At 40.5% G+C, this 22,888-nt stretch overlaps 1 protein-coding gene across 4 annotated transcripts in view; it reads right to left on the reverse strand.

Annotated features, from left to right (window-relative positions):
* The window catches only part of LOC133486426 (paired box protein Pax-7-like), a 51,124-nt gene extending 35,014 nt beyond the window's left edge, over positions 1-16,110 (reverse strand). Inside the window, exons 1-5 of one of the 4 annotated variants that reach the window (XM_061791531.1) lie at positions 14,372-14,681; positions 14,183-14,276; positions 13,077-13,312; positions 12,316-12,460; positions 11,372-11,503 (exon numbers count right to left, since the gene is read on the reverse strand). In XM_061791531.1, the coding sequence (XP_061647515.1) occupies positions 11,372-11,503; positions 12,316-12,460; positions 13,077-13,312; positions 14,183-14,276; positions 14,372-14,419 (655 nt within the window). In that variant the 5' untranslated portion in view covers positions 14,420-14,681. The other 3 variants (XM_061791538.1, XM_061791557.1, XM_061791547.1) reach the window with 3 other exon arrangements.
* Between the last annotated feature and the right edge of the window lie 6,778 nt (positions 16,111-22,888).

Here is a 22,888-nt window from a genome sequence, read left to right on the forward strand (position 1 = left end):
CACATCTGCAGAACGCCAGACCCGAGACTCATCACAACTTTGGTCTTGACTCTTGTGCATGATTGAAGGCGCTAACAAATGTAGAAGACCTAAGAGACAATAGCAAGATGACATCAAACAATGTCGCCAAGAGAGTGTGTGGACCTCTGGATAGTGATCAAGTCAAGTAAGTCATTACTATTATTGCTTTTTTCACACTGATTGGTAGGGAAAACTTAGGTGCTTGTATTAGCTTAGAGGGGAGGAGGTGTCCATTTTGACTCAAACTGATGTTACCAAATATGGTTCCTTGCATACCTATATATGGAACGGATGTCATTACTGTATCTTATGTACGTACATTTACTGTTTAGATGTGTCAAAATGGCCAACAACAACAGCTTTATATGTCTGATTCAAATGTAGTTTTTATTTCAATTTTTGTCCCACTGTGCAATATTGATATTTGACTTCCAAATTTTAAGCTTTCAATTGAGGGCAAAGTGTTGTAATTTATTCAGACAAAGCAACCCTCCACTTGGCACCAAAAGTCTCTCCATCAACAAAACCTGTGCCACGTCGCTCTCATTGTTTCACTTCACCATTGTTCCTGCCTTTGTGTCAGTGCGCCTCGATTTAGACCCAACACATGAAGCAAAAGTGTATCGTAAGCAGCACTGTGCAGATTTACAGTGATACGTGCCAACAGATTTAGGAACTTTGCACTGCATTATGTTGGGAGGGTAAAAGATATTTTTAAAATCACAACTTTTATGGCCTCACTCACACAACAGCACCAACGACACATTCAGTTTCCTTAAAATATGTGTGCAAAGGCAAACTATGTGCACTAAGGATATACTGTATATTATATTTAAGTGGCATTGAACTAAATCCGGCCCACACAAAGATGCTGGCTTGTTGTGGGCATTATGTCTTAGCAAACTGCTTGTAAATGCAAAGTCTTGATCTCCTTTCCTCCTTGGACTCTTGCATGCTCACGTCTTTATTTAGTAGATAAAAAAAAAAATAGCTGTAAACAAAAAAATAAATAAATAAAAAATGCCGACTATTAATAAACAGTGATATGTATTAGAGCTGTGAGCAAATATGATAAGAAGAGGCCCTCTGAAGATATGCTTGACACAGCCGGAGGCTTAAAGAAGGCAATAACGGACCGTGTTTAAGAGAAATAGAATCATTTCAAGTGAGAGATCGGGAATTGAGAATTCACTGATATGTGCCTGCTGGCTAAAACGCTTCGGGATGCGCTCACTGATGTATTTCTCTGCAATTGATAGGTAGGCCATGAGTAGTTTGGCCAAATGAAAAAAGGATTCAAGGCCAGACAGAATTTATCAGACCGTTAGTGTACAGTAGGTTTTAAATTCAGCATTTGTCCATTTTGTAGAGCGTCATGACAAGAGCTGGAGTCTACGCCAGCCTATTTAGGCAGAAAAGGCGGACGACACCCTGGACAATCAGCTGTCAATCAAACATGGCGCAGCTACAATAGTGACAATTGATCTCACCAGCAGCTCTCCAACAGTTTTTCAACAGTAATTTACAATATACTGTAAATGGAAATGATGTGTGTTTATTTCATTGACGAGCTCTATATTAAAGTTAATTATATTTGGAATAAATCGGGTTAGCACAGTATTATTGAAAGCTGCTATATGAAATGATGCTATTATTCAAAATAAAGTGAGACATACCGACAGTTTTCCTCATGTGCGTGAGTGCCTGCGTGGTTGGGTGTTTTGAAGTTTCCATGATACAGCACGTTCTATCAGCGCTTCAGCCCCGTGTGAAATTTGGTTTTAGATATACAGTGGTGCCTTGGGATATGAGTTGAATTTGTTCTGTGACCATGCTCGTAACCCAAAGCACTCGTATCTCAAATCATATTTCCCCATTGAAAACAATGGAAATGCTATTAATATGTTCCAGCGTTTCTCCGGGCACTCCGGGTTTCCTCCAAAGACATGCATGGCAGGTTGATTGAGAACTCTAAATTGCTCGTAGGTGTGACTGTGAGTGCGAATGGTTGTTTGTTTATATCTGCCCTGCGATTGGCTGGCAACCAGTTCAGGGTGTGCCCCGCCTCCTGCCCGATGATAGCTGGGATAGGCTCCAGCACTCCTGCGGCCCTAGTGAGGAGAAGCGGCTCAGACAATGGATGGATGGATGGATAATTATTCGTATATACTCTTGAGAGGCTGAAATTACGAGGATTCTGAGAATTTTAAGTTAAACTAGTTCTCTAAACGATTAATGGATTATCAAAAATTGTAAATGAGTCATTTGATAAACCATTAGTTAATTCCAATAATTAGAGGTGCTATGATTAAATTCTTTAATCGACAACTAATGGACTATCAAATTACTCATTTACAATTTTTGATAATCCATTAGTTGTCGATTAATGAATTTAATCATAGCACCTCTAATTATTAGAATTATGACTATTTCTCCTCCATTTTTTTCACAGGAGTCATTGCATGTTGATGAAAATAGTTTTGTTATTACACAACAGGTGCCATCAAATGACTCACCTGTTCGCCATCGCAATGTTACAACGGTCTCTCCTCGAGCGAATCAAAGTTAAGCTCAGGTTCTGTCTCATACTTTCCCCTAATTGTGTCAGGCCTCGAGCTGCTCGCAATGCAAGCCTGGGACGTGTGTACTCGCAGGCAAACAATACAAAGTGTAGTGAGTGGACACAGCGAGCCCTCCTACTGCAGATGTACATTAATTCCAAGTGGGAGCATTAGAAATGCTGATCAGCTTGGCAGCACACAGTCTAAGCTTTCCTTTCAGCGTTTTACTGTTGTCTACTTCAATCGTGTCAATGTGAGGGAGTCTTTTCAGAGGTATTCATGCGTCTGCCTTCGGGCCACAATGCTTGCCACTTTATAAACTGTCAGCCTGCGTGCCTCAAGTATTTGCTTCACATTGTTTCCTTTTCTTGAATCAACTCCCCCACCGACCCCCGAAATCTGAAGGACACACAAAATACAACCCGCCAAAAGTTGGAATGGACAAAATGTGTGTCATCTTGGCCATCTAACCGTTGATGGTTCCACCCAAACACACCTGTCAAAAAGGTGTCCTTCATAAGTACAGTATAGTATGCTTCATATATATATATATATATATATATATATATATATAATAATAATAATTCTACTTCCCACAAAAACTTTTGCATGTCTGGAATGTCAATGAATTTGATTGACTTGAAAAAAATAATTGAAAAATGTGGCAACTCTATTCAAATGCCCAGTGTGTATTTTTGTATTCATTATAAGAAGAAGAAAGAAAAAAAAAAAGATGACGACTACTTTCATGGCGGATGATGAATATTGTGAAAATAAATCCCTTAAACCGCACTTTTATCGAGATCTTCACCGAAACGTAATGGCTTCCTCCTTGGCCCATGCAGTGTCCGAAGGCTCACCGGTTCAAATCCCAGCTACGACTGTCCGCAAGTGGAAGTGTCCTTGGGCAAGACACTGAACCCTAATTGGCTCCCAGTGCGCCTGGCAGCAGCCGCCCATTGGTGTATGAATGTGTGTGTGAGCGGGTGAATGTGAGGCTTTCTAAAGCGCTTTGGGCACTGCGATGGTGTAGATAAAGCGCCATATAATTGCAGTCCATTTAGCATTTACCTATTTGCATGTTTGGTGGAGCCCTGCTAAGTGCGGTATGTTTGTGTTCTTTGACTACATCAACACGGTTGCTGTGTAAAAAGGTAATTAAAACAAAAAAGTTCTCGTGAGGATCTTTTCCAGCAATAATTCAAGACACGGTGCAGACACCTTTTCATGAAAAAGGAAATAAATTTAGCAGACAATGATGAAAAGACTGAAATGATTTTTGGGGCGAGGAAGTCCATTTTATATCTCCTGTCCTGCAGCTACAGCAAAACAGTAAGGAAGAGAAATGTTCCTGAATGTTGTCTAGCGGGCTCACTGAAGGTAATTTCAGTGGATGAAAGTGAATTCCTCCCTGCTACATTTGAAGCTGACATCCAAGTCAAGTCACCTCTTTGAAGTGTTCACTATTAAAACATCTTTAAATAACCCAACATCGAGTTTAACTTCCAGCACGGAGTGAATATTTCAAGAGATGTAAAACAATGTCCTGTAGGAGAAGAACAACTACAGTGATGTGACGACATGCATCAAACAAGAGCGGCGACGCGTCACACTTGAGCTCTGCTCTCTGGGAGTTCAACGCAAGACTCATCGAGGGCTCAATTAATGACCGAGCAAAGTGTTAACTTTTCATCCACTTGGTCTTGCTATATTGTTGTGTGATTTCGCTCATTGCCATTGTGCTGCAGGCTGTTAATGGGATCCCCGAGGCCGGTGACACCCCTCAAGTCCACTTTGCCTGTTTGCTCTTTGTTCACTGCTCCCCTTTTGTTGCCCGATCAGCCTCTCATCGGGTCGCCGGACAAGATTCATGGCATTTGTCGGCGAAATGAAAGGAGGATTATGGGATCGCTTGTGAACAGCCCATTCCAGGAGCGGATTCTCCTATACGCCCCCTCTTCCCCCAAGCTCAGCGGCTCCCATTTATAAATATTTGTTTTCTAACATGCACCCCAAATAAATCCAAATCAAGACGACAATGAAAGCCTGTCAACAAGTGGCTCAGTCTGATCGCTGTTGGTTTGTACTCAATTCACTTGTTCTGCACACAGTGTCCAAAAAATCTGTTTATAAACAGTTACATTTTAAAATATTTAATGCGAATTCCTCACATGCCAAAGAGGGGTATCGCAAAGTAACTCGATAGAATGTTTTTGAAATGACAGTAGCAATGGATTTACGATACAGCAATACTGGGACCAACCCACGTACGATACGTTATGATATATTTGTCACTAAAAAGCGGGCTTCCAATTATCTTTTTTTTTTGGTGTGTGTAAAAATAAAAAATAAAAAAGTAATTGGGGTAATGCAGCCTATTGAAAAAGAAAGAAATCAGTCAGACAACGAAAAATCTATTTTTGCTCCAATTGTATTGATCATGTATCATAAGATATCATGAGATAACGATACCGATATTTCGTCCCACCCAATCTGCCAAATAGTGTCCCTATTTCAGTGCTCCACCTATTTGTAATTTCATAGGTGGAGCACTGAAAACACCCTACCAATGTTACGTGCACCAATAGAGGTTTGTATGACTGTTTCAATTTATGGTCTCAATGGATTTTGATTTCTTTTGACAAAGATTTTTCCAAACAAAATTATGGATAGTTAACTTTGGAACGTCACAAATCGTACATATGTTTATATAGATATAATGTCTGATGAAATGAAGTTTATCTGAGTGTATAGCAAACTTAGGCAAGGGGAATGAAACAATGTCATGTATTTTTTTCCATGTAACAAATATCCTGAAATATATGACAGATGAGCCTTTTAAATGGAATTAGGTCAACAGAGATGAGGTCTAATTAAAGTGATCATGACATTTCTTTAAAATAGTTTTTCAGGTAATTGTGAGATTCTAACATGTAATAATAATAAGTAATGTGGGCAGTGCTGTTGAAAAATCCAAACACATTTCAGAATTGTGAAAGCAAAAAAGCATCGTGCGTGCATGCATGTGTGTGTGTGTGTGTGTATGTGTGTGCGCGCGTGTGTGTTTATTTAAATGTCCCTGTTTCTTTGGTGTGAGACAGCAAGGGGGGAAAGGGGAGGTTAATCCTAGTTCAATACACTGACGCACAGCCCAGGATGGAGCCTATGACGATTGTGTTATCTCCAGCCAACATTTGGGTTCCCCCACAATTCCAATCCAAAAGAATAGCTGCGACAGAGAGCATATGGAGTAGAGGAAGCGCAGATGCCCGGGGAAATGTGCTATCAATAGCTGCAACACGACGGCCGCTAGACTGTCAGTGTAGACGGCCACCGCTGTACTTGCTAATCTCTGCCTTCGTGCTCTCAAGCCCGACACTCACTAACACAACACACACACGCGATGGACACCTGCATGAACCTAAGGACACTCAATACAGAAGTTACATTTTAAAAAATGATGCCTTTACAAAAATGAGAATGCTCAGTTTTGATTCATGTGAGAAGGTCATACATTTACAACCCTTCCATTTTCAATAAATGAATTATATTGTATTTAATTGATCCATCATCCATCCATCCATTTCCTTTTGCACTGGTCCTCTTTGGAATCGCAGGTGAGCTGGAGCCAATACCAGGTAACATTTGGGCAAGTATATATACATATACACACATACATACACACGCCCACACACACACACACACACCAGGGGATTCGAGTCAAATGACTTGACTTGAGTCAACTCAAGCTGCCAGTTTTATGACTTGACTTGACTTTGACTTGTACTACATGACTTGACAAGTCATCTTGTTTAGAGTTGGAAATCTGCATTTTAATTCAGGCAGTTTGCCTTTTTTTTGAAAGAAGGAAATTTTTTGTGGGGGTGCCATTCGCGCCAACCTGTCAACCCAATCTGCATTGTTGCGAACTTGCCAGTGCGACGTAGCCACCTGTATTAATAACAATGGAAGGAGCTCCAAAGATAATACAATTTGGATTCAAGTATTCATGTTGTCGATGAAGTCTGTAAAAAGAGGATGGCAACCTCCATGTTTTGCAACTCGCACATTCAAGACACAACAACAACGACATCGAACTTCATCCGTCACTACAAAAAGTCACAAAGACAGGTAAAACTAATTTAACAGTTTAGCTATCTGGTCAAACATTAGGTTTCATAGACTGGTTTGGGACGGTTAAAAATAAAAATGTGGTGATTGTGAATGATTTAGTACAGCTAAGTAACCTAACTAGGTGCAGGACGCTTTATGATAATTGACCAAAGCTTTCGTTTCAGTTCATAAACATGCAAAAGTCTCTTTTCTTTTCTTCTCTCTCTCTCTCTCATGCACTCTCGAGCAGAAAGTAACCCCCAAAATATAATGCCAACCGCTGAATGCAGAAGTCAAGCTGCGTTGCTAGTGTTGTGGAGATTTAAAAAATATTTTTTTTTTTTTAAATATATAAAAAATGGGATCACTTAGCATTCAGATCACGCCGACAAAAATGTCATTGCCAAAAGTGCGTTCCACTATTACTAAGGTAAGGTTTTACAGTACAAATTGTGAGTAGCTATGTGTGAATATAAATTTCATATTACTGAATGTGTTTATTGAAGTGTCACCATCAAAATGTCATCTGTTGTGTTGGCTCTGTGATAAAGCTGTCTGCACTATGTTTTAAAATTGAGACAACAGCATATGAAACATAACCTTTAATCTAATGACAATTGCCAATTGTCCAGGGTCAGTGCTTCTAAATAAATGAACAAACGAGAATGAGTAATTTAATTTAAGTAGAGGACACAGGAGGAATGCAGATTTTGTTTACATTTTGTTTTTTTAAGTATGGCAACGTTTTTATGTCATATACTAGTCCCTTAATTATGAATCTCTTTCATTCTCCTTTAGCCCTGTAGGTACACATGTAATTACATTTGACCAAGAGAAAACAGTCTTGGCTTTTGCTTAATTGTGTTCTCATAAGAACCGCAGGAGTTACAAGGCTGTCATCACAAAGGACACAGCGAAGTTTGTTAAGTAATAAAGTTTATTTAAATTGAGTTTGAAATAAAACTTGAAAACAATTCAGTGCAATAAATGTAATCAATCATAATCTCACTTGTTGTTCATTTCACTTTTAAAGGGGTGAATACTTTTATTAGATTTGTGAAAAAACATTTGATTACCACTCCAGTATATGCTGCGACTGAAGCAAGATTGTATGACTTGACTTGCGACTTGCTTAAACCAAGTAATGACTAAACTCAACTTGCTTGAAATTTCGTGGCGACTCGACTTGACTTGCTTGATTCTTTCCCACAGTGACTTGGGACTTGCTTGAGACTTGTAGGTTATGACTTGAGACTTGCTTGTGACTTGCACATATGTGACTTACTCCCACCTCTGCTGTACACCATTGGCACAAATTGTCAGTCAACTGGATGTTGCTTCATACCCGGAAATGCAATTTTTGTTGCTGCTGGTTGGACATTGCTTCATACCCACAAACGTAGCTATATTTATATTTGTAATTGCTCATGTGAGAGGACATAGCATTTTTTTTTTATTGCAAAGCGATTCATTCACCTCCAATTCAAAATTTGAATCGGAGCAAAACTAATTGCCACTCAGCCATTCATCAAAATTCATTGTAGAACCCAGCACACTGCACGGCAGTTCAATTGCTTCTGGCTGTGTCGCGGGCCTAACATGCATGTTTTGGGAATGTGGGAGGAAGCTGGAGTACCCGAAGAAAACATGCATGGGAAGAAATGCAAGCACCAAACAGGAAGGCCTTAGCCACAACTCAAAGTTGAAACCTCAGAAATGTGAGCCAAATATGCTAACCTCTATCCTACTGTTTGGCCCCCTATTTATACAGTATTGAAATAAGTATAGAATATAATTATATAATTGCAGTACAACCTGTTCCCCTGAGGTTGTCTCATTCAGAATTAACCAAAATGTTTGGTCAAAGCATAATCACACGAGACTTAAACCAAATCTCATTAGGGAGAAGCATCACCTCTCATGGGCTGGATTCATGTTGTGGGTGTTTTTTAACAATGTATCTTTCAAAAGCTGGACCGCCACAGTTTTGTGCTGACTTCACGCGAGACATCACACACACTCACATCAGGCAGTACCTCAGCATACCTCCCGAAATCAGCGGACATCAAAAGATCGACTCTGCTGCATGTACCTAAATTTCACACGGAGGCCTATCTTAACCCGGTTGTTATGTTCCTGGAGCATGTTTAATTATCCATAAGTGTCAGAAATGAAAAGATCCCCATAAACATGTTTTTTGCGTTTCAATTTTCAGTACATTACCTTTCACAGATTACAGTCCAATGAGGAAAACCGTTGTTGTTGCTTGTTTTTAACTTAAAAAAGCTAATTTGTGTACAGTTAAATTCAATCAACCATGTTGATGACATATATTAATCCAAGAAATTCCATGCCCCAAAAAAAACTTCTTATTTTTTTTACAACACAACAGGAGGGTTAAAGAAGGCCTGTTAAAGGACCTACTGTATCATCCAGATGGCCTACAGTATATTTCGCTAAGAAATTCTCTTTATGTATTTTTTGCTCAAGAAAATGAAACTGGCAGTCATTTCCAAGAATATAAATCTGTTTTGGAGCAATCGGTAAATACCTAATTGCCCTGAGAATGCCTCTTTTTCATCGCCAAAATCGATATGCCGCATAACTTAGTGTGACGCCATCGACAGAACTGGAGACCAAAATCGCTTAATGGTTTGGACAAAGGAATGTACTATACTATAAAGTGGAAGTATTTAGTCATATTTTATATATTGTCGTTGTCGGGAGGAATCTCCCCGACCTCCAAAATGGCAACGTTTCAGGAAAAAAAAAAAAAACATTTTGTTTGAGTTTCGAAACACTGCTATTTTACCTTTTATTGCTGTTATACTGTATATCATTGCACACTCACATCAACACAACGGCACCCCAAAATGATGTTCAATGACTAATTTAATATGCAAAAAAAAAAATTGTGAATTTATTCCAGTGTCATTGATTAAAATATGACAAAATCAAACGCCTGCTATTACTTGAGTACTCGACCAAATATCTACAGAATAGGATAATCGATTCTAAAAAGATTTGATCGTGACAGCCCTACAAGCAATACAACAATGAGCTGACAAAACCTGTGTAAATAGGCGGAAATGATTTTGGTTTGAGAATGGCATCATGGAAGAAATTTAATTCGTAACCCGCGGTTCCACTCTGTCTATGTAATCACAAAACAAGCCTAAAATGACTACTGGGTCTATTTTGTTGATGTTGTTTTTTTTTCTGCAGACATCATATTTAAGTGCAAATCTATGGAATAAGGGCCAATGTTCACAGCATTAGAGGGGTCCTTTTAGAGAAGAAGAAGTTTGAGAAGAGGAATCCTAAACACAGGAAGGTACATGAAGTCAGTGGTGACTCCAGTGCTGTCCCACTCCGAATATTTTGTCCAGCATGTCGTTACACATCATTATCAAAGTTAAGGTAGAGCATGTTGTTTTTATGGTGGTTAGCTTCTTTTTACACTCATGTGACAATCAAGAATACCTTTCTTTCAATGATTTTGTTGTTTTAACATATTAATAGTAGTTCACTTAATTTCATACTCATATGACAGTTTAGAATGTTGAAAGCGTCACTTCAAATTTGGCCTTTTTGCAGATTGATGACGTCCTGTGAACAGATTATTTATGTTATTTTCTATTTGAAAAAGCGCGTGGAATCCAATGCAAGCGGAAGTCACCATACAGTATTTTGGGGTTGTTTGTTTTTTTGCTTATTTACTAGAGGAGAGGCCATCATGTATTTATCACAGAATCATAATTTGGAGTGTGTCTATATGTCAACATCATGAGCCACTGAAACGCATTCGCCTCCCACAGGAACAAACCAGCGAAATAAATGGAATTAATATTTGAAAACGCAATCCAAAGCACACGGAAGGAAACCTTAAACCCTCATGAATTTTCCGCCGCAGGCTTGGCGCCATGAAGTGAGCTGCCCAAAAAGATGAAAGTGAAAAGAAATAAAAGCTCAATTTAATCTGCTTTGGAGCCCTGCAAGGGAGCACATGTGCCTGGAAGGGTAAGAGTGAGGGCTGATAGGGGATAAATATATTTCTTAATATGCCTTTGAGCTATTACATCCCTCTCCAACACGGATGCCTATTCAGCAGACAACAGTTTCATTAGCAGCTGTAGTCCGATAAATCTTCCAGTGATTAGAAGATGACAGACACACACGCCGGGGCTCATCTTTTAAACATCTTTTGTGACACTTGAAATGAGGACTGGAGATTATTCGAAGCAATTCATTTCTTTTCTTTTTACATATCCCTAAAACTGTTCCGAATCATGTGAGATACATCTAGATAAATCAAATCAAAGGTTAAATGATGTACTCTGCCAAATGAAAAACACAATAGGCCAAAAATATCATATACAATATTAGCTATATATCGCCCTTATTTCATTTGCTAAAGTGTAGTTTATTTGAATGATTATTATAACCTTGCTTTCTACGCGATATATTATTTGGAGCCGTGTCCACAAAGAGGCTGCGTCTAATTGATATCGACCGTCACGTCGGTCCTCCCCCCAGTAAGCGTGGAAGCTGCTCCCCGTGGGCCTGACGCTTCATCAATAACACATCAGAAATAATGAGGGGTCCTCTGGGGGGAAACCAAGCGACAAAACGAGCTCCACTTGGGCCCAATTTGGAAGGAAACCCCCTTGGCCTACCTTTGTCTCTTAAGATGCCATCGATGCTGTGCTTGGTTTTCTTGTCCTCCTCTTCGTCCTTTTTGAAGCACTCGTCGTCGTCCTCGTCCTTCTTCCCAAAACGAGCTCTCAGTATTCGACTGATGGAACTCACTGTCAGCAAAAGCACATCATCCTTAATTATCTTGACTAGTGGGATTGTTATTATTATTATCATCATTATTATTATGATGATGATTAGTAGTAGGAGGAGGAGGAGGAGTACACTGAAGTTCTTCATTTCCAGTTGCACATGATTAAAATGGATTAAAAGGACTTTTTTTTCCAGTGTTGTAGTAGTAGTAGCAGCAGTTGTTGTTGTTGTCCTTGTCCTTTTTTACATTTTATTTCTTAAATTGGTGTCACCAATAATCCCTCAAAATTCTTATTAATAAATGTTTGTACGCACTTGGAGAGACTCTCTTATTTTGTATTACTAATATAAATACTACTAATAGTTGTGTGCGGGTATGATATATTATTAAATATCACGTTGTTGTTATTATTATCATGTCTAAGTATTACATATTAGATGTTATAATCCGTATTACCTACGTTGACTCTCATATATTAAATACGTGTGTGTGAGAGAGAGAGAGAGAGAGCGAGAGAGAGAGAGAGAGAGCGTGTGTGTGTGTGCGTGTGTGTGTGTGTGTGTGTGTGCGTGTGTGTGTGTGTGTGTGTTCGTGTTGGCGTGCCTAAAGAAAATCCTAACACAAAACTTTTTTTTCCTGAAATCGTTGTTTGTTATCAAAATAATAATAATTAAAAAAAGTTAAATGAACGAATGAATAATCGGCTACATTATGTTATTCACTATTATTATGATGCTGCTGATGATGATGATTATATGGGCATGGGGCTCTCTGTTCTGCTGTATGTGTTGGAAAACAAACGGAAGAAGGAAAGAAGTGGAAGCATCTTACCAGCGAATGTCTCACCTGAAGGGACGCTGCTCCTGTCGCACACGCCGTCCTTGAGCATTTTATCTCGGATCTCCCAGCTGAATATTCCCGGGCTGTCGCTCTTGTATTGTTCGATTCTCTTCTCCACGTCGGGCGTTGCGACCTGCTGCATTAGGCCCCCAAATGACACACACACACATGCGCGCGCGCGCGCGCGCAGAAAAACAGACAGACGCGTCACTTGGGGTGACTTACACTTTTGGGCAGCAAAAAAAGAAAACACTCCACTGATTCAAACCGTTCCAACTGCAAAATATTCAACTCACTCAGGACATCTTTGCACGTTCTGAAAATTGCCAATTTACCGAGATTTACACACACACGGATAAAGTGAATGGAATATTCAACAACAAAAAGTTCCAATCTTTCTTGTTCCATGCCACATTCTGCAAATCCCCCCTTTTTTTTTTAAATAAAAAAAATCCCAAATGTAATCAATCTTTATTTTACGTCTTTAGCAGATTCCACATTGCTTGAGCGAAACCAAACCAAACCATTCCAACTTCAGAATACGGGGGCTGATCAAGAAATTGCCAAAAAGCCCAATTTCACAATAAGGTTCCCAAATCAAGAGATATTTAGCTCCTCTTTCCACATTTCTGGAGAATTCCAAACATGTATTCTCGCGTTCTACATTTCAATGAATTCCACAGTCAACCTTTCAGAATCGACGGGGGATTTGTGCGGAGTGCCCTTTTCTTGTCAGTTTATTTAAGGCTCACCCTGGGCTTGCTGCCTCCAATGGCCCCGGGCCGGATGGAGCCGGTCTCCTGGTAGCGGCACAGGATCTTGGACACGCAGCCGTGGGAGACCCGCAGCTGTCGGGAGATGACGCAGGGTCGGATCCCGTGGTGGGCCATCTCGACGATCTTGTGCCGGATGTGGTTGGGCAGGGGCCGACCGTTAATGAAGACGCCCCCCAGCTGATTGACTCGGCCCTGACCTAAAGGTGTGGACACTGGGCCGCACGGACACGGAGGAGACAAATCTTTCGTTTGTACTCAAATGCGACAATGTCAACTTGACCTTTTACTTTTGGTTATTTCATGTATATTCCCCCCCTCCACAGTTTGACGGTTTACTTCAGGCCTAAGTCCCACACCATTTAACAAATCTTTTCAAACTGAACCATCATTTAAAAATGCGATTTTCTTTGACTTTCGTTTGGATCTTGTTAAACCTTGACCAACGAATACAAAAACGTTTGCGTTCATATTGTAGATTACAAAGTAATTCATTTTAAAATATGAGCCTCGGTCCAAATGGTTTAGATGCCACTTTAAAAAAAAAGATTGGAGTTCTACAAGAATAACACGTTATAATAAATAACGATTTAACATTTCTAAATGTTACATCGATTATTTAAAAAGGTCTACCCAACTGTTGCGACGGCATCTTGGTTTTTAAAATTCATTATTTGCTCTCTTAATGTTCTCTACTGACTGGTCGAGCGGGTAGTTAAAGTGTTAGAAATGGGTAGTAAAACCACTAAGAAAATACAATTTAAAAAAATCACCTACGTCCCACTTCTAATAGAAGAGCTGATTGTATTTGCTATGGATACCAATAATGCAGTTGTGATCGGCATTTTTTTCCACTAAAAGGAAAATAAGGTCACGATGCAGTAGTGTTCTGTTCTACACCACAATATTAACAAATACATATTGTTCAATTAACACCTTTTAATGTGTACGTAGAGAAAAAAACATCATATTGAGTTTATTTTCAACATGGGGGGGGGGGAAAAAAAGTTACAGCTGACAAGATTGTCAGCATCCATCTCCCCTTGCATGACTAAATGGTGTTATAATCTTGCGCGCATGGGTACCTTCCAGAGGGAAGCCGGTCCTTGGGTAGTTCTGTCCAGAGGCCGGGCGCATCATCCGCGGCACGGTTCCCGGTAAGGTCGTCATTGTCCGCGACTTGTTTCAAATACGAAGAAAGTGTACAACAAACGGATGTCAGAAACAAGTTGGACCCCCCCTCCCCCTCCCTCCAAACAAAAGGTGGCAGCCACTTTGAGAGGTCCAATGTGGTGAAGACAGCAGAATGCATGCGGCGGCATTCAAGGACGTGCGGGAAAGTTGGCGTCGGGAGCTGCGTGGGCCCACGTGGATTCCGTCATGCGTCAGACACGGTGTCAAGGCAGGACCACTTCGGCACCCTGGCGGACTTGCGCAAGGGGGGCAGGTCGAGACCATCGATAGGTTCTTCGGAGCCTCTTCTTTTTCAAGACAAGCTCCAACAAGTTTCAGCAGCCAATGGGATGGAGGAGGTCTCTCGCTCTCTCTCTCTCGCTCAGAATTTGTGTGTGTGTGTGTGTGTGTGTGTTTCCAGAGTGGAAACTTGTCACAAATCAGAAAGCAAAAAAAAACTAAATATGTTTATTCATCACTAACTATATAATAATTATCCAGTTCATGCATCTAAAAATATACATATATTTAAAGGAATGCTTCTATTCTATTATTTCATGCACAACTTTTAACAAGAGTCTATATGTCCATCCATCCATTTTTTGTAGCGCCTATCCTCACTAGGGTTGCGGGCCTGCTGGAGGCTGTCCCAGCTATCTTCGAGCAAGAGGTGGGGTACACCCTGAACTGGTCGCCAGCCAATCGCAAGGCAGAGTCTACATGTGTAAAGACATATTTGCCTTTATTTTGACCACATCACTTCTCAATTTAGAATGGACGATAATTAAAACATTTGCTTGCCGCTATTTTCCATGATTTCAAATTCAATTTCCATCCATTTTCTGTACCACTTATCCTCACAATAGGGTCGCGGGCAAGCTGGCACCCATCTCAGTTGATTCTGGGCAAGAAGCGGGGTACACCCTGTAGGGTGTGGGAGGAAACTGGAGTACCCAGAGAAAACCCACGCAGGCACAGGGAGAACATGCAAACTCCAGATTTGAACCCCGGAGCTCAAAGCTGTGAGGCAGATGTGCTAACCAGTCACCCAATGTGCCGCATCAAATTGAATTTGTTGTTAAAAAATATACCATCTATAATATTGAAATACTCGGGAAATTGAAATTGTATCTATGTAATAATATATGTAGGTGATTATACATTTATATAGCTTTCACATTCACAACGGCCCTCTGACAGAAACCATAACTAAGATGTCGGAGGGAGGCATCGGCAGAGCCTCACTTGTATGAGAAGAAGTAAAATAATAATAATAATAATGGTTAGGCCCACATATTTTTTTCCATTTTAGTTCTGTATCTGTGCTTTACATTTTTTTTTTTTTAATCCAATAATGGCAATGATTTCATTATTAAAACTGCGGAATTAGCATATTAAACTTGTCAAATACATGGGCAGGAAAGTGAGGCAGGAGAAGCCTGCCAGATTTTCCATTGTCAGGATTATGTATTTAATACTTGATAAGCAGATAAAGCGTGAGGTGAGGCAGACAGTATTCTGCCTCCACATTAGGGCAGGCAGCCTCCTTCAGTGGGGCTGTGGCAAGGGTGCACAAGAGCAATCAGGTTCACCTACGCAGACACCTAACTGGTAGCTTGTCTAGGTTCTTTGACTTTTGAATACTAAAGGCTGATCTCATGGGATTATAGCTCACATGGTGCTTCTCATCTTTATGGCTGAAAAGGTTTTGATCCAGAATGTATCGGATGTGACAAAGTTACTCCAGTTGGCGCTCACAACAGTGTATGTGGAATAAACATTCTTGCCATTAAAAAGACTCAAACCATTCATTCGAAATAGGACTGATCAATGAAGACTTTATTCACTGGCAATAATCTCTATTTAGATGGAGAGACTTTTGAAGCTCAAAGAAGATGACAATAAAATGTTTGTATTTTCACCTAAAATGAGTTCAATAATCCAAAATTCAGATCAAAGATTACCTTTTGAATTTAATTATTTATTATTGTTATTCTTTTGGTGAATGCACGGTTTGTGCTTAATGTATTTGAGCATAATAATAAAATAATTTGGAAAATGAGCAGAATATTTCAGCCAGGAGGAGAGGATAAATTCAGACACCCCCCACCCCTAAAATAGGGCCAGCGACGCCCCCTGCAGTACACGCTCTCTAAACTCCTGAAAATAATGTTCCCTACAACCAATTATGTTTGAAAAGAAGGCCAATATACAAATATATATTTATACATATATATGTAACTATATAAATAAATACGTATATCCAATCCACTTCATTTTTATGTATATATATATATATATATATATATATATATATATATATATATATATATATATATATATATATATATTCATTTATTTATATAGCACAATTTAGACAAACACAAGGCTCCCAAAGTGGTGTATTATGCAATAAAAACACAGCAATATTAAAAAATAAGGATAATAACAATAAAATAAAATGAGATAAAAACTACATAAAATGAAGTAGGTAAAATCAACATTAATAAAATGCATGGCAAACACAACACATATACAACACATCAGACACGCTGACTGGTGCTAAAAGCCTGGGTAAAAAGATGGGTTTTAAGCAAGGATTTAAAATGAGACAGTGATGAGGGTTGTCTGAAGTGGAGTGGCAAAATATTCCACAGTTTTGGAGCTGCAACAGCAAACGTTCATTCACCTCTAAATTTAAGCCTGGCTCTGGGCTCTGTCAGGAGCAGTTGGTCAGCTGACCTGAGAGAGCGGCTGGGAACATAGGGGTGCAACAGCTCAGAGAGGTACGATGGGGCAAGGCCATTCAAGGCTTTAAAAGCAAATAAAATAATCTTAAACTGAATCCTAAAACTAACAGCTAAAACAGGTGATATATGCTCATACTGTCTTGTGCCAGTTAAAAGACGAGCCGCAGCATTTTGAACCAGTTGCAGGCGAGCAATGGGGGACCCATTAATCCCCATATATAGTGCATTGCAGTTATCCAGCCAAGTGGTCACAAAGGCGTTGATTACTATTTCAAAGTGCAGTTTCTGAAGGACCAGTTTGATTTTTGCAAAGATGGGGCAAGGTTCACCTCTTTGTGAACAAGTGCGTGAGAAAATAGTCAAGCAGTTTAAGGACAATGTTCCTCAACGGACAATTGCAAGGAATTTAGGGATTTCATCATCTACGATCCATGATATTATCAAAAGGTTCAGAGAATCTGGAGAAATCACTGCATGTAAGCGGCAAGGCCGAAAACCAACATTTAATGCCCGTGACCTTCGATCCCTCAGGTGGCACTGCATCAAAAAGTGAAGGATATCACCACATGGGCTCAGGGACACTTCAGAAAACCAGAGTCAGTAAATACAGTTTGCTACATCCGTAAGTGCAACTTGAAACTCTACTATGCAAAGCAAAAGCCATTTATCAACAACACCCAGAAACGGCTTCGGCTTCTCTTTGCCCGAGCTCATCTGATGCAAAGTGGAAAAGTGTTCTGTGGTCCGAAGATTCCATATTTCAAATTGTTTTTGGAAATTGTGGACGTCGTGTCCTCCGGGCCAAAGAGGAAAAGAACCATCCGGACTGTTTTGGACGCAAAGATCAAAATCCAGCATCTGTGATGGTATGGGGCTGTGTTAGTGCCAATGGCATGGGTAACTTACACATCTGTGAAGGCACCATTAATGTTGAAATGTACATACAGGTTTTGGAGAAACATATGCTGCCATCCAAGCAACATTTTTTTCATGGACGCCCCTGCTTATTTCAGCAAGATAATGCCAAACCACATTCTGCATGTGTTACAACAGTGTGGCTTCATAGTAAAAGAGTGCGGGTACTAGACTGGCCTGCCTGAAGTCCAGACCTGTCTCCCATTGAAAATGTGTGGCGCATTATGAAACGTAAAATACGACAACGGAGATCCCGGAATGTTGAACAGCTGAAGCTGTACATCAAGCAAGAATGGGAAAAAATTCCACCTACAAACCTTCAACAATTAGTTTCCTCATTTCCCAACATTTATTGAATGTTGTTAAAAGAAAAGGTGATGTAACGCAGTGGAAAACATGACCCTGTCCCAGCTTCTTTGGAACGTGTTGCAGCCATAAAATTCTAAGTTAATGATTATTTGCGAAAAACAATAAAGTTTATCAGTTTGACATTAAATATCTTGTCTTTGTAGTGTATTCAATTAAATATAGGTTGATCATGATTTGCAAATCATTGTATTCTGTTTTTATTGTGTTCTGATTTTATTTATGTTTAACACAACGTCCCAACTTCATTGGAATTGGGGTTGTACATACAGTAATTAATGTATTCCCTTTTTGTGACATTTTTGTTTGTTGGTGTGCTGTGAGATTTTTCAATTGTAGTACAATATGTGCCTTGGCTCCATAAAGGTTGGAAATCACTGACACACACACACACACAATAGATATATAATTAACCGACATTCCTACTGTGCATTGAAATTTAAAGCTTGAAGTCGACTAAACGCGACTCACATGTTTTGGCATCTTGTCTTCCAATCAGCCAATTAATTTAAGGAGGACTTTCAACTCCCCCTTCTGCTGCTGTCACCGGGCTATATACTCTGGAGCAGCAAACTGTCTGGCCAACAAGATGATGCAGTCTTGTGTGTGGGTCCAAGGGTACGAAAATAAGCTGGTTGTGGATGAGAATAGCGGTTAGCCTCGGTAGCTTCGGCCATTCCAATTGTGGCTTGTCTTAAAAGATTCTTACCAGCGAGACAACTGGATTGGTGGCAAAGAACTAGGGTAGGGGTGTGAAGTGAAGCTTCATAATCGTCGCCAAAATATTACGTCCAATTATGCGCGGGAAACAACTGTGTGATAACGAGAACTTGATTTCTATCACAACATGCTCAAACATCATGAGACTTGTACGTTTGATGCACAAGCCTGTGATTTATCAATATGTTCTTACTTGAATTTGTTCGTACTCAGGGAACAAATTTAGTGAATCAGGCCCAATAAACAGAAATGTTTAGTTTTTTTTTTAAGCCTGGCTATGACGTACTGTCTTACAACACGCTATGCTATGAAACACATGATGAGACCAGCAGGCTCGTTGAAGAGAAAAATACATTACAACAACTACATCCAGTGTAATTCTGAGTTGTATTTACAATCATTTGTTTTTATGCAGGTGTTTCGAAATGTAGGCGGCATGGAGGCTGGCTGGTTAGCACATCCGCCTCACAGTTCTGAGGTCCTGGGTTCAAATCTGGCCTCGCCTGTGTGGAGTTTGCATGTTCTCCCTGTGTCTGCGTGGGTTTTCTCCGGGTAGTCCGGTTTCCTCCCACATCCCCAAAACATGTGTGGTAGCTTAATTGGCGACTCTAAATTGCCCGTAGATGTGAATGTGCGGGCGAATGGTTGTTTGTTTCTATGTGCCCTGCGATTGGCTGGCGACCAGTTCAGGGTGTAACCCTTCTCTAGCCCAAAGATAGCTGGGATAGGCTCAGGCACGCCCGCGACCCTAGTGAGGATAAGCGGTACGAAGAATGGAGGGATGGATATTTCGAAATATGTTTTTACATGAAACCGGTCCATGGTGCAAAAAAGGTTGCGGACCATTGTACTGTGCTTGAAAAAGTATCAATGACACCATCGATTAGTAAACTTCGACTCGACTTTCATCAAATTATCGTTGACTACAAAAAATATTTAGTCGTTCAACCCTTTACTGTTTGCATTTAACAAGAGTTAAATGCAAGCTTTCAAATTTACATCACAGCAACAGATTTTCACAAAATGTCTGTGGAGGGTGGTAGCACAAGAACCGACAAAATCATAATGCGAACAATTAGTTTTTCTCTTTTGGCTATTTTCCCCCTATCTCAATTTCTCATAATGAAATAATCTAACAACACACCTTCCCTCCAAACGTATTTGAACAATAATGCTGAAGACATGTGGGTTTGACATTAAAAGGTGAATATCAGAGGTCAGTATTTCAGCTTTCTAACCAGTCACCCACCGTTGTTTATTCAAACGTTTAATTTATTAATTTTACAATAATCCCTCAAGGGAAAAATTAACTCACATTTTGCTGTATGGTGGTCGACTGGTTAGCACATCTGCCTCACATCAGTATAAAAGACACCTGTCCACAACCTCAAACAGACACACTCCAAACTCCACTATGGCCAAGACCAAAGAGCTGTCAAAGGACACCAGAAACAAAACTGTAGACCTGCATCAGGCTGGGAAGACTGAATCTGCAATAGGTAAGCAGCTTGGTGTGAAGAAATCAACTGTGGGAGAAATTATTAGAAAATGGAAGACGTACAAGACCACTGATATTCTCCCTCCATCTCGCCCAAAGTCTGCTGGGATAGCAGCACGTCCGCGACCCTAGTGAGGAGAAGCGGTACATACAATGGATGGATGGATTCTGCTGTGTATTTGTATTGCACACCTCACAAAGAACCAGATTACATACAAGGCATGCAAGGAGAGACTCCAGACTCCAGCAACTAGTTGCCATTTTATATTTTTTGTTTGAAGTGGGACTCCAACTGTGATCCTCCGGTTCCAAAGCCCCAGTCCTTACAGTAGATGAAATATTGCTGCCCCAATTTAAAGCACTGAATGTCTCTATGATCAGTTCCAGATTTTGTTTATGCTGTGACCGACGTGAAAATCAGAGTGCTGTCTGTGGATGAAAAACACACAAGTGATAAGCTGACAGACGATGGAAAAATCAACCGGAAATGATGCACAAACATTGGCCATAGCCAATACAACCATTTAGATTTTAGACTGTCACTAAAAAGAAATAAACCACTGTTGTATTCAAGGAATAGGCCTTGAACAGGTAAATCAAAGAAAACAGCAGCAGTTGATGAAATAAACATTTTGATAGCTGTAAAGAAACAACTGTTAGCATCTTCAGTAACATCCCCGAGAGGACATGAATCTTCTTTTCCTTTCGGCTTGTCCCGTTAGGGGTCGCCACAGCGCGTCATCCTTTTCCATGAGAGCCTATCTCCTGCATCCTCCTCTCGAACACCAACTGCCATCATGTCTTCCCTCACGACATCCATCAACCTTCTCTTTGGTCTTCCTCTAGCTCTCTTGCCTGGCAGCTCCATCCTCATCATCCTTCTACCAATATACTCACTCTCTCTCCTCTGGACGTGTCCAAACCATTGAAGTCTGCTCTCTCTAACTTTGTCTCCAAAACATCGAACCTTGGCTGTCCCTCTGATGAGCTCATTTCTAATTTTATCCAACCTGGTCACTCCGAGAGCGAACCTCAACATCTTCATTTCCGCCACCTCCAGCTCTGCTTCCTGTTTTCTCTTCAGTACCACTGTCTCTAATCCATACATCATGGCTGGCCTCACCACTGTTTTATAAACTTTGCCCTTCATCCTAGCAGAGACTCTTCTGTCACATAACACACCTGACACCTTCCTCCACCCGTTCCAACCTGCTTGGACCCGTTTCTTCACTTCCTGACCACACTCACCATTGCTCTGGACGGTTGACCCCAAGTATTTAAAGTCCTCTACCCTTGCCATCTCTTCTCCCTGTAGCCTCATTCTTCCCCCACCACCCCTCTCATTCATGCACATATATTCTGTTTTACTTCGGCTAATCTTCATTCGTCTTCTTTCCAGTGCATGCCTCCATCTTTCTAACTGTTCCTCCAGCTGCTCCCTGCTTTCACTGCAGATCACAATGTCATCTGCAAACATCATGGTCCACGGGGATTCCAGTCTAACCTCATCTGTCACCCTATCCATCACCACTGCAAAAAGGAAGGGGCTCAGGGCTGATCCCTGATGCAGTCCCACGTCCACCTTAAATTCTTCTGTCACACCGACAGCACACCTCACCGCTGTTCTGCTGCCCTCGTACATGTCCTGTATTATTCTAACATACTTCTCTGCCACTCCAGACTTCCGCATGCAGTACCACAGTTCCTCTCTGGGTACTCTGTCATAGGCTTTCTCTAGATCTACAAAGACACAATGTAGCTCCTTCTGACCTTCTCTGTACTTTTCCATCAACATCCTCAAGGCAAATAATGCATCTGTGGTACTCTTTCTAGGCATGAAACCATACTGTTGCTCGCAAATACTCACTTCTGTCCTGAGTCTAGCCTCCACTACTCTTTCCCATAACTTCATTGTGTGGCTCATCAACTTTATTCCTCTATAGTTGCCACAGCTCTGCACATCACCTTTGTTCTTAAAAATGGGCACCAGTACACTTTTCCTCCATTCCTCAGGCATCTTCTCACGCACTAGAATTCTATTGAACAAGCTGGTCAAAAACTCCACAGCCACCTCTCCTAGATGCTTCCATACCTCCACAGGAATGTCATCAGGACCAACTGCCTTTCCATTTTTCATTCTCTTTAATGCCTTTCTAACTTCCCCCTTACTAATCATTGCCACTTCCTGGTCCACCACACTTGCCTCTTCTACTCTCCCTTCTCTATCATTTTCCTCATTCATCAACTCCTCGAAGTATTCTTTCCATCTACCTAGCACACTGCTGGCACCAGTCAACATATTTCCATCTCTATCCTTAATCACCCTAACCTGCTGCACATCCTTCCCATCTCTATCCCTCTGTCTGGCC

Source organism: Phyllopteryx taeniolatus, chromosome 1 (genome assembly GCF_024500385.1).
Source record: "Phyllopteryx taeniolatus isolate TA_2022b chromosome 1, UOR_Ptae_1.2, whole genome shotgun sequence".
NCBI lineage: Eukaryota > Metazoa > Chordata > Actinopteri > Syngnathiformes > Syngnathidae > Phyllopteryx > Phyllopteryx taeniolatus.